The 12,928-nt window shown below is 53.2% G+C and overlaps 1 protein-coding gene across 1 annotated transcript in view; it reads right to left on the bottom strand.

Annotated features, from left to right (window-relative positions):
- Nucleotides 1-12,217, bottom strand: part of MEGF9 (multiple EGF like domains 9) — a 46,428-nt gene extending 34,211 nt beyond the window's left edge. The window contains exon 1 of the mRNA XM_030230151.2: nucleotides 11,902-12,217. Within this exon, the coding sequence (XP_030086011.1) occupies nucleotides 11,902-12,202 (301 nt within the window). The 5' untranslated portion in view covers nucleotides 12,203-12,217. The remainder of the gene's footprint in view (nucleotides 1-11,901) is intronic.
- Between the last annotated feature and the right edge of the window lie 711 nt (nucleotides 12,218-12,928).

The following is a 12,928-nucleotide window of genomic DNA, read 5'->3' as shown; positions in this document are numbered from 1 at the left end:
TCAGGGCTGAACATCAGGTCCCCTCTCCTTAGTCACTGGGGATGGACACTGCAGCTGTCCCAGCTCCTGCCTCAGCCACAAGGTATTTATTACCTGTATTTATTTCCAGCAATAGCTCTCCTACCAAAGGGAAATGTTTCTATTAAACAGCACAAGTTCAGAAACCACAAACAAACAGTAACTTAAAGCCTAAGCCAATTCTCTGAAACCTCCACAATAAATACCAGGCCATTCAGGGAAATACAACAGACAACAGCCCTGTCCCACAGAACACCCAAATCCTCTGTAAATAGGCAAAAGCCTTAAAAGTGTAGTGGGAAGGATGGAGGCAGCCAGGCACAAGGGTTTCAGGCTCCCTGTGCAGCACTCCCCACCTCACCCACAGCTCAGGCACTGAGCTGAGACCAAGTCTGAGCCAAGATGCTGAAAGCAAAGGAGTGATTTGCAGAGCCAGAGCTGAGCCCTCCAGCATCACCAAGGGGGAATTACCCTCAGCAGCAGCAGCAGCAGCACACTCAGTCTGGGGCTGGCAAAACCAAGCCTGATCCCAAGCCAAAGAAATGCTCAAAACCACAGAGCTTCCTCTGCAGCCAATGGGTCAGCTAGGAGAGGTTTGTTGACATTTCTATCTTGACCATTTCCTCATTTTTGAGGGCTTCATAATGACTGTTTTGGCATTGCAGGAGGAGGAGCAGTGCCTCCTCTTCCACCAGCTCTGCTGTCAGAAAGAAACAAGGTGAAAGGAGGATCTGAGTCCCACCTGCAAAGAGGCATCCAAAATCCTACCAAACCAGGGAGCTGCCAGTGCCTGACACAGCCCTGAGACTCTACTTGGAGAGGGCCAATACTGCACCCATTGAAAATATAAATGTATCACCTGGAATTACAGATATACAGGTGGGAGAGATGCCAGCTCTGAAGCAAAGTTCATGTACAAAGCTCATGTACATCCTGAGAGTGGACACAGGGGATCCTCTCAGAGGGACCACAAAACTATGGCTGGTGAAGCAGAGAGGAGAGCATAAATTCTTCAGTCTCTGAACTTGAACTCACCATCCACACACCTCCTGGAAAGCTTTTAAGGTCTGCAAACCAAAAATCCCCTGACACCAAACTGAGGTGCTGGGGGGAAGGCTCTCTCCTGTCATTCCATCCATCCCAAACAGAGCTTGCTGCCTTCCACAGGGAAGTCAGCACCACCCCTGTAACTGACTGTCCCTTCAGAGACTGGTCCATTTGTTATCTTTCATTTTAAATGGATCAGACATGAACAAAAACCTCACTTGAAAAGGAACAACCAAGATGTGAAAAGGAGGGGAAGATCCAACTGCCAGGTGTCAGCACAAATCCACGTCAAAGGGCACGCTGTCAACAACTCACTGTGAACTTCCAGGAGGAAGAAAACGCTCAGAATAAAACAGTTGAGACCAGATAAATGTTTCTCATTCATTATCTGGAGTCCAACTTGGATTTCCCAACAACACAGCCAACACAAAGCAAGCACATTAATAAGAGAACATCTTTTCCAGGTTGCTCCGTGCCAGGAGTGCAGCCTGCCATTGAAGGCAGCAAGGCTGGAGGCAGGTGAAGGCTCTGTTTGCCTCTCTCCAATAACAGGTATTTAGTTTTCTACGTCACTTTGCTTTATCATAGCCTGAAACCTGGCCCAGCACCCAGCTCCACCTCCCCATCTGCTCCCTGTGCCAGCTGGCTCTGTGGCCCAGGGGATGCTGAGCCAGCCACGGTGATGCCACACAGCCCTACAGCTCCCCAGACCCAAACTGGGCACCCCCAGCCCTGTCTGGGAACTCTCCTCCTTGGGAACATCCATGCTGGAAAAACCTGACATGGATGTTCACAGGGAGGGGAGTGCTGGGAGCACCCATGTCCAGGTCAGATGGAGAGCTGGAAAACATGGCAAATTCCCCCCCAGATCCTTCCTCAAGTATTGGGACTGGGAAAAAACCCACTGGCCATGGCAGGGAAGGGCAGAGCACAAAGCTGGGGAGGCTCCAGCAAAGGCATCACCTGTGCTGGCAGCAAGTGAGCAAACAGCCAGCCCAGGCAGGAGCCAACAGGTCAGTGTGCTCCACTTCAACTCCAACCACCTTCCAGCTTGGACAAACCACTGGAGCACATCCTCCCTGGGCTCTCCTGGGGCTCCTACTGCACCCAGCCCAGCTCCCCACAGGCCAGGCTGCACTTTGGGGTGGGAAGGGGTGCATGGCAATACCTCCTCCCACCCCACAGGCACTGCCAGCTGGGGCATTGTGCAAGTCCCTGTCCCTTCCCCAGCCAGGAATGCTCCAAACCTGTGGCACGGTGAAGGTGTGGGTGACTCTGCCCCATTATTCACCCATCTGCCATCAAGATGTGTTTTGGGGAGGCAGCTAGGTTTGTAGGGAAAAAATCCCCAAATCCTGCCTGCTCCCTCAGAGCCCAACATGGTACATTCAGCCTGGTCTTTCCCCCAAATAACTGCTCAAATGAGAATGTCTATTTTGGGGCAGAGAAAGAACACCCTTCTATCATGTTTGCTTTGAGATAAAAGACAAGACCTTCAGCTAGCAGGAAAAAAAAAAATCTATATATTTAAAATATACATATACCTATACACTTTTTTAAATAGAAGAAACAAAAATGGAATCATTGAAGTTTTCATAGCCCAAGGAGCTTTGAAAAATTTGGAGGGAAGGAACAGAACATCAAGTTTCAACTGTTTTCAGTGGAAAAGCCCATTAAAGGAAAAGGGATCTTTTGCAGAAAGATATATGTTTTGCTGATTTTAACAAAAAGGACTGTTCAGAGGAGGGGAAGAAAAGCTTTTATTTGAAGGTTTTGAGCATTGCTTTTGCACCTTTACAGCACTGCTCATGAAAGCATCCTCACAAACCTGTTATTGCTGGAACACAGTGTGCCCAGGGAGAAGGTAGATGTGGCCACGTGCAGGGTGAGGGCAGGGCTTTGGAGACAACCCATGCCTGTGCCATGAAAATGAGCAGTTATTACAAAAGAAAGGAGAAAAAAATATATATTAAAAAAATCATCGACTTCCTTTCCTTCCACTAGGCCCCTGGGAAGGGGAAATGCTGATCCTCCAGCTCACAGATGGTTCTCCTGGAACAAGCTCCTGGTTTCCACCCCGTGAGCCACATCTAGTGCTGGGGGTGGATTTTGGGGGAGGCATGAAGGACATCAGCCTCCCTCCTGCACGTCAGCAGCACTGCACATGCCAGGGGGTGCAGTGGGTATTTCCTGGGATGAAACATCAGCTTTGCCCACAGATCCCTCCCCAGCCATGACCACATCTCCCACTGCAGGAGAGGAAGCTGTGGGTTGAGCACACACATCCCTGGCAATTAAAGCCGTCTTCTTAATATCAACCAGTCCCAGCCATCCTGTGACAGGCCACAGAAAATATTAATTACATTCCTGCCATTTTAGACTGGTTTTGTTCTCATTCAGGTGTTGCTGGACCCGAGTCCCATTTGGTGACAGTCACAGTGTCACTAAGCAACTACACAGAAGGCTTGAGCATCACCTAAAACGTTGTTTTTCCACCTTGTGTCTTCTCAGAATTTCCCACAACTGCACACACAGGGATGAGTTTAGAGTAATGTCACCAACAAAGTGCTCAAATTAATAGCAAGAAAGTGTAAGTGCTCCATGTAGCAGGCAGAGCCCTGCTGGGGAAAACGACCTGTGAAAGCTGAAAAAGCAGCCCACGATGAGACCACTGGGAGAAAAAAAAAAAAGGCAACAAAACAAACAGTCCATTTCAATCTCCTTTTCATAAAGGGCCAAAATGAACCCAGGAACACATCAGAGAATAATCATTTAGCACAGATCAAACAGGAGAACTAGCATATTAAAAATACACGCAGCATTAATCAGCTACACAGAGTTATGTGCCATCATTTCCATAAATAATACAGGATCAAAGCAGCCCAAGCAGCACTATCAGTTAATACAGTCAGCCAGTCAGTCAAAATAGAGTAAAGCTGCCTGAAAACTGAGGCTGTATAATGTGCCAGGAATAAAGCAGATTCATCTGAGAAGTGGCATGACCAGTTAAACGGGTAAAGGTTACCAGCAGCCTCGTCATTAGAGGGAGGTGATGCCACAAAGCAGGAAGAAAAAAAAGAAAAAAAAGAATGAAAGGTTAATGCAGCCTCAACAATTTTTTTTAAAAAATACCCAAACACTTGGGAAATACCAATATATCTTGTCTAGAGGTAACCCCAAGAAGGGCCAAGGTGTGGGGGAGAGGTGGGAGGTCTGACCCTGCTGGGAGCTTCCCCAGGGGCTGGAGCAGGGGTGAGCCATGGGGTGCAGCCCACCAGGGCCCCTTCTCCAGGCTTGGGGCAGTGCCAAGGGGCTCCCCTGTGCCCAGGAAAAAAACTCCCTGCTGCAGAAACCATCCTGCCTGCTCAGGGTGAAGGCTCAGCACCAAGAGCCTCTAAACACCCACCCATCCATGCATAGAAAATGCCTGTGTCATTAGGCCTTTTGCTGAAAGGCTGCAGAGCCATTTAGCTGCCCGATTTTTAAAACGGGCATGTAGAGCAGAGCTATAAATAGCAGGGATGCTTGCCTCGTCATGTTTCTGGGGGCTTATTTATAAGAACAGGAGGCAACTGAATTAAAAATGGTTAAAAAGCAGTGTCTTGGCTTCTCTGCTTTAAAGCCAAGTTGCCAGAAGAAAAAAAGCCTTCAAGGTTTTTGCTTTTTTCTTTTTCCAGGCAAAAAGCGAACGCCCATCACTCATGCTCAGACTCTGAATCGGTTACATTTACAAGGCAAATTTAATTCATACAGCAGGTGTTCCGAAACATTAAAAAAAAAAAAAAATCCTTCTTTAAGCAGCACAAGACCAAGCTAAGGCTTTGCATTAGTTTCTGCAGCTCCAGGGAAGCTCCTCATTCACTGAAATAGGACCTGTGTGTGTGAATGAGGAGCAGAGACCTCCAAAATCTCTTCCAAAGTCGGGGCAGGGGGGAAAGCCCTGGAGGGCTGGGGCAGAGCTGCTGTCAAATCGGGGGGCTGGCAGCCTGCATGGCACCCTGACCCTGCTGCACCTTGGGTGACAGAGGGCCAGAGGAATTTTGCATGGGAAGATCCAGATGAGCAGCAGGCAGAGGAGGAATTCAGCCTCTAACAAAAGAGCCGCTCTGGGCAGCTCCATCGGTCCGCAGGCAATTACAGCCCCTGCAGCGTTGGGAGGGTCTATTCTTCACAGGCAGCTAGGAGAAATCCCGGGAAACCAGCGGATGGAGCAGCCCCCTCCCTGCTCCCTGCCTTTATTAAATCGCTGGAGAAAACAAGAGCAGACAGCCAAGCTGCTGCCAGGACAGCAGGCAGCTGGGATGCAGGGGCTGGACCGTTTTCCCTGCATCCCTCCAAGCAGGGATGGGAGCTGTGGGGAGTGAGTGACTCTGGCAGGAGAGGGGACAGCCTGCCCTGCTCCTCCAGGAGTGGCAGCTGCAGGAGCCAGCACCAGCAGCATCGGGAACTTTCCTATTGAATAGGGGGGAAAATGTTCTGCCAGACAAATGAGGTTCAATTATTCCAAGTCTAGAATGTCTTGTTGGAAATGCTTCCAGACTGACAAGCTTTAATCCAATAAAAGACCCTTCCAGACAAGCCCTGCTGTGATTTTGGGAGCATTTCCCCCTGGCAGGGACCCAGCAGCCCCCAGCCCCTCACTGGGGATGGATTTAGCCCCAGGCACAACAATCTTACAGGGCAGCCTTAAGGCACAGGACACTCACTGAGCTCACTGGAACCTTGAGCAGAAGCAAAGCAAGAACAACCATTCCATTTCAGTCTGATACAACCCAAAAGTCAAAATAAATTTTTAAAAAAGCAAATAATTTCCTGTGAACCAGAAATCTGGGTTTTAGCCAGTTTAATGAGACTGAATTGCAAGTGGTTCTGTTCTCCTGGGGTGCTGGAGACACACGACTCCCCAAGGCAGGGCAGATGGCTGGATTGCAATCTAGCCTTTAGCTCATAAAATATATTAATATCCCCAACCAATTACAAAGTGCCAGACTCTGCCCCTCTGGGCCCACTCCCACCCAGCAATGCCTTGCTGCACAAGGCAGCCCTGTTGAGCTCAGACATGCAGCACCTGCCAGGGCAACACAGCCTGTAGCTTTCCAAGACTTCTAAAGCAAGTCCAAGCCCTCATTCCATCCTCATCCAAGAGCTCAGTGAAGTCTCAGGTGCAGTCAAGGTACAAAAACCCAGCTCCTCAACATCATTTCTTTGTTTGATTTTTTTTAGGTGCTTGTCAGAGGTAAGGCAGAAGGAGCCTTCCCTTCCAGGCAGATGGATGTAAAAGGATCCCAGCCTTCAGCACCCGGCTTTGGCACAGCTTTATTCCCCAAGCTGGCAGATGCATCACACCACCACGAAAAGCTCTGCTGCTTCTTGGAAGCCCCAGTGAGCACCTCAGATTGGCAGCAGCTCCCTGACAGTCAGCTGCTGTTAGCTCCACAAATGTCACCAGCTCACAGAGCCTCAGCCCTGGCTGTTCATAGGGCTCTCGTCAAAACCCTCTGGAGTCTTTCCTCAGACTTCAGCAGAACTTCACATCCAGGATCTCAGCTCCTCAGGAACAGCCTGTTCTGTGCTCCTGTGCCCACAGCCCTGGGGCACGGCATGTCCTGGATGTCCCAGTCCTCACACTGCTCACCATCACTGCCACAGGCTCGATGCCCACCATCAGTGCCACCCAGGTGGGCAGATCCCAGGATCCCAGCCACCTGCAGGGCCACACTGGAGCGGCACAAGGACCACAGCCCCTCAGGGATGGGGTCACACATCAGTGCAGGCCTTGACACCATCACTCCTTGATCACAGCAATCCTGTCCCCTGTGGCACAGCCAGGCAGGGTCAGGGTGCCTCGGGGGAAACAGGCAGCACCACCACAAAGGTGCTCCAAGGGCAGAACCAGGCACTGTCCAGGAAGCCCATCCCACCTGTCTGGACAGGCACAACCTTTGCACCCTGTGCAAACCCCAGTCTGTGTCACAAGAGATTTTTGGTGACACTCCAGCACTGTCCCAGCTGCCCCAACCACCCTCACAGGGCCTGGAGCAGTCAGGGACATCTGCCTGGGACATCTGCCACCACGCAGCCTCAGAGAGAGCACTTGTTTCAGTGCTCAGTACCTCTGCCTCCCCACAGGCTGGTGTTTGGGTATGACCAACAGCAGCCAGGTAAATAACATCACCTCACAGAGATGGTGCCATTTTCCAAGTGGCACCTCAGTGATGATCTGTCTGAATCTCAGCTACCATTTAAAATAAAAACAAAAGGCAAAATCCCGGCAGAGAGAAGCTAACCAACAAGACCCTCAAGGCTCTACAGATCCTCCAAGAAATATCCTGATTTTCATGAGCTTTGCTAAGACCCAGAATCTCAATCTTGAGTCAGGACAGTTGGGTGCATCTGATTCAAGAATGATTCAGATGGGAGCGTGGAAGCAGGCAGGAAGGCAAGGGAGTGACATTTTCTGCTTTGGGCAACATGTCTTTATTTAAAGCTCAAAGATACAAACTTATTATTTGATTGAAAAAAGGCACTCTCTGCCCTGGCTGCTCCTGAGGAACAAGACCATCCTCTTTATCCTCAGCTTTCACATCCATGCCTTCATTTCCATTTCTTTGAATAAATTTAAATCCTGCTAGCACCTTGAACACAAGTTATCTCTGTAACCACATGGAACACAATCCTGAGCCCTCAAACAAGGATGGCTTAAGCTGCCTTCCCAAGTAATGAGCAGGAGGAAAGCTCCAGCTCACCCTCCCTGGCTGCTCCTCCTTGTCCCCCACAGGGTCAGAGGCAGAGCAGGGGCATTCAGGCAGGTGGACCCATACACAGGAGGGAAGACTTCTTCCAAAGGCTGGATGGGAGAAGAGGAGGAGTCACCCAGAGCTGCAAAAGGGATGATGGCACAAGATCCTGAAACTACCTTCAACAGCTTGGTTGTTTCTGTCCTAGCAGGATTTGAGAGCTCCCAACCCCTCGAGGGGCACAGCCCAGTGTGGCAGGGTCTGGCTGCTGATGGCTCCAAGGCCTGGACCAGTCTTTCCTCTACAACAACACTGTAAGTGCTGTGGGGACCCCCCCAAACCTGCCCTCACCACCCCTCCTGTCAGAACAGGATGCACAGACCTTTCTCCACATGCCCTGCACAAAAGCAAAACCCTCCTCAACCTGTCACCTCCCCTGTGCCCAGGCAATTACCCAGGTCATCCCAACGCCCCCAGGGATCTGCCAGGCTCCTCTTCACAAGCTAAACCCATCAACTAATCCCCCACAAAGCTGCAGCCACCCCCCATTGAGGGGCCCTGGCTGCACCTCCTCCATCAAGCAGCAGCTCCCCAGCCCGAGGTGGCCCCACGCTGGTGGCTGGGGACCCATCAGCCACTGACTCAGCTTTCACACATTTCCCTGTGACACCCTCCCATGCTTAATGCTCCAAGCCACCTGCATTTCCGGCCCTGTGGCTGCAGCAGAGATCGTTCACTGTCCCCTCCTATGTGGTGCAGAGGTGAGGAGTCAGACCCAAAGTCACCTCTGGGAGCAGGAAGGCAGTGAGGAATGACAAAGCAGCGGGGAAGAGAGATGTAAAGACACCAAACCCAGGGTTTGGGTGCAGCTCTCCTGCTCACCCGGCACAGCAAGGCTGTGAAAGGACATTTGGGTTCTTCAGCCCACCCACCTGCTGTGCATGGGGCTGGAAGAGAGTCAGAAGAAAATGTCCTTCAAAGAGACCCACGTTACTCAACACTGCCCTAAGAACCGCGTGGAATTGAGGATTTCTGTTCCCTAGGCAGGGAAAGTCCAACCAGGACCATGCTGGCCACAGCAGCTGCATCTCTGCTCCAACACAAGCATCCACCCGAGCAGCAGCCATTCCCAAGCCAGATTCCCCAGCAAAGCTCCAGCTCCTGCTTAAAATGAGACTGTTGGGGATAAAAGGAAGAGGCAGAGCCGCTATGGTGGGTGCTGAAGGCTTTGGTGATAAGGCGGGGGATACGTTAAGCTTGTCTCCACAAACACAAGGATTAGCAATTTACTTCCCTTAGAAACAAAATCCAGGATTTGAACATGATCACAGGCTTGGAAAGAAAAATAAACATCATGAAACTGGGAAAAGGAGGAGGACGAGAACAGAGCAAGCAGGCAGCTAGAGGAAAACTGAAGCACTTCCTAAATCAGAATGAGAAATGCACTAAAGTCAGAACTGAAATCTTGGTAGCTCTGAAGAACACTGGCCCTGAGGCCTCTCACACCAACCTCTTATCAGTGATAATGCTGTGAACATTAAGGGAAGCCTTTCTAATAATGTGCATGAGAAAAGGCCCACTTGTTTAATGCAACAGAGCACATAATGCATTAATTACCTACTGAGTTGGAAAAGTGATGTTGAAAACATGCTTGAGTTAAAGCAAACGGAGGGTTTCAGCTAAGCCCATTATGTCCACTGGCTTTGCTGTGGCTTTGGTGCTTAACAGCCTTTGAGAGCAAACCTCTGCACAAGTCACAGCAGATGGGGCAGCACAGAAAACCCCACACAACACACTGAGAGCAGCTCCCACACAGAGCACGGCTGGACCCTCCACCCCTAACGCCAGCCCAGGCTCCCCCATCACACAGGGGATGCTGCCAAGCCCAGCATCTCCTCCTGATGCTGCCTCACCCACCCTCGGGTGCCCTAAAACCCACCCAGCCCTGGAGCCCACCAGCAATCCCCCCCTCAGCCAGGGCTAATCTCCACCTGTCACACTCAGGACTAACAACCTGGCCTCTTGGAGAAGACAATCTGCCCACGTGCTCCTGCCCAGGCCATCACCATCACAGTGTAAAGGCACCAGAGAGCAATTCTGTGATTAAGTGGCTGTAGCCATTAATAATTAGCACGTTAAACTTCAAAGGGTGATGCTGGCCTCCACAATACAGACTCAGCACAGCCAGGGGTGGTGGTGGGGAGTGCTCATCCTCGATGCTCTCTTTTCCCAAGTGAGAACTGAGGCACAGGGGTGAGGGCAGCCTGTGGGAGCACAGGGATTAGACACAACATTCCCCAGACTTCCACCCCTGACAGCTCCAATGGCAGACATAGAGGATGTTATGTGACATGGAACCTGGGAGCATCCCAAAGCCACTGCTAAACCAGCCACTTCATGCACTTGTCACTCTGCCTGCAGGAGCAGGATGCTCTTGAGGAAGCCATTGGAGCTCAGGGTGGGAGATCCAGAGCCAATGGATACTAATAGATACCAATGGAAACCAATGGAAACAAACACAACACAGGGGTCAGAGAGGGAAATGTGCTGGAGGAAGCTCGGGATGTGTATGTGGATCCCCTGGTTGGCATCCAGAGGGTCACACTGTGCTGCACTGAGCTGCTCAGTCCCATCTGTCTGATCAGGCACAAGAGGAGAAATTGCTTTTGCTTTAAGAACACTCAACTCATCCTACCTTTATCAGCAATTCCCAATCTTAAGCCATTCTATTTCTTCCAATAAAAGCAAAGACAGAAAACTCAACAGAAAAAAAGCAAATTAAAGTCTGGAAAACAAGCAACTCCAGATCTTCAGCTGATTTTATTTCTAATCAAATGAAAAAAGTTGATTAATCCCCTTGTTCAGACTGCTAACACTACCAGAACAGACTGCATCCCTTTCACATCAGAGGAAGCTCAACGTACTTAAGCTAAACATCTTCCAGGCAAAGGGAAAAAATAAATATAAAACAGGAAAGAATCAGTGCTATAGTATTTGCATGTGTCTGAAGATATAGCTTTGGAACTGCAGAGCGAAGCCAAGTTCTCCAGTAAAATAAGTGGACAAAGCTCCATCCTTGGATTTCAGCAGTTTTGACAATTTAATCTAGAGGTAAACCAAAGTCTCAGCTTTGAAGAGCATCAGTGTTTCACCTCCCAGCAGGTGACCAGTGCTGTCAGTGCATGCTACACCCAGAAGGAGCTTCACCTGAGAGCACAGCTCTCCCATCCGCCCTTCACCTCTCTCCTCCTTACACCCTACACTGATAATTCCACTTACTCCTGTTGCCATAGCATCTTCCTCAGCTCTGTATAAGCCCCAGCTACCACAGGGGCAGGATGAGGCCTTGCATGGGCTGCACTGAGACACATCATTCCCAGCACAGATGAAGCTGGGGCTCATTTCTGCCCCTGCACACCCATCAGATGCCATATGAGCACCCCAGCACCCACTGAGCTGCAAATTCGCCTCCTGACACTGGTGAGAACACAGGCTCTGGTGACCCCAAGTCATCACTAACCCTGCTCTCTCTCTGCTGCCAGCACATCGAGGAGGACACCAGGGACACTTGATGGTTGTGGAGCAACTCAGCCTACAAAGTCCTACATCGGGGGATGCCCGAGGCCAGCATCCATTCTCTTGGCCACTGTCTGGATGCAAGGTGATGGGAAGGACCTGTCTGCATCTCCTCCACCGAGAGCACAGTGCATGCCAGGGACTATTGCCTGAAGGACGTTCCGGGTAGCCTGGACCAGCAGCTGCCCCGGTGCTCCCCAAAGGCACCGGTAACAGCACCGGCAAGGCACGGGCGAGGCACAGCTCCCCTCCAGACCGCATCCCGGGGTCGGCACAGCGGCACAGCCCCGGACCGGCCCCGCGGGGAGGCCGGGCCGGGCGATGCTCGGGGGGTCCCGCAGCGCGGAACTCCGTCCGCCCGCCCCGCACGGGGGTCGCCGCAGCCGGAGGGCCCGGGCAGCCGCCGCCCCGTCCCCGGCCGCGCCTTTGTCCGCCCAGCGGAGGATGGGGCGCAGCCCCGTCCCGCTCCCCGCCGGTGGCCCCGCTGACACCGCCTGGCCACGGAGCCGCGCGGGCCGCTCACCTGCGGGGCCGCTGTCCACAGCCTCCTCCTCCTCCTCCTCCTGCTCCTCTTCCTCCTCCTCCGCCACCGCCGCCTCCTCCTCCTCCGGCGGCGGCGGCGGCGCCGGGCTGCCCCGTGCGGGCGCGGCGGTACCGCGGGGCCGTGCGGGCGGCACCGTGCCCAGGCTGCTCTCAGCGGGGCCGCCGCTGCCGCTGCCGGGCTCGGCGGGCGGCGCGGCGCTGGCGGGCAGCGCGGCGGTGGCGGCGGCCAGGAGGGCGGCGAGGCACAGCAGGGCGAGCGCGGTGCTCGGCCGGCGCCTCATGGTGCGGCGCGGGGCTCCGCCATGCACTCGCTCATTGACGCGGGCGCTCGCACACGCACCGAGCGCGGCCGGGAGCGGCGCCGGGCGGCGGCGGCTCCTCCCGCCGCCTCAGCCAGCCATGCCGCGCCCGCGCCCTGCGCCCCTCCAGCGGCTCCCGCCGCGCCGCGCCCCGGCTGACAGCGCCGCGCCCGCCCCGCCTCGCGCCGCCGCGACCAATCAGCGCCGCGCCCGCCCTACCTGACGGCGCAGCGCACCCAATCAGAGCCGGGCGGGGGCGGGCCGAAGGGCGGTGCGCGGCGGGGAGGGGGCGGCATTGTGCGGGCGTGAGGGGCACCGGGCCGGAGCTGTCGTGCCCCCGGCAGCGGCGGCGGGGAGCACACGGCCGCCTTTCTTCGGGGGGTGTGTGCGCTCGATTTGTAAGAGTACAGGCTCTTAAAGGTTTTAACTTTTTGTTACGTTTAAAATTTTTATTAAAAAAATCAAATTTTCCCCCATCCTCCCCGGCCTCAGTTTTGGGAGACAACGAGCAAGGCGCCGGTGAATGGCATCGGGACACAAAGCGGCCCTGAGGAAGGAGCGCTGCTTCCTGCGTGCCGCTGCAGCGCTCCGGAGGGGTCGGGCAGGCCGAGGGGTGTCACGACCCCCTCGGCAGCCACCTGCATCCGCGTCCCCCTGCCCGCCTCGCCCCGCTCCAGGCCCCAGCGATGCCGCTCCCTTTGTGCCGCT

The sequence above is a fragment of the Serinus canaria genome, chromosome 17, assembly GCF_022539315.1.
Source record: "Serinus canaria isolate serCan28SL12 chromosome 17, serCan2020, whole genome shotgun sequence".
NCBI classification, from domain to species: domain Eukaryota; kingdom Metazoa; phylum Chordata; class Aves; order Passeriformes; family Fringillidae; genus Serinus; species Serinus canaria.
This window is presented reverse-complemented; position numbering and strand designations above follow the sequence as displayed.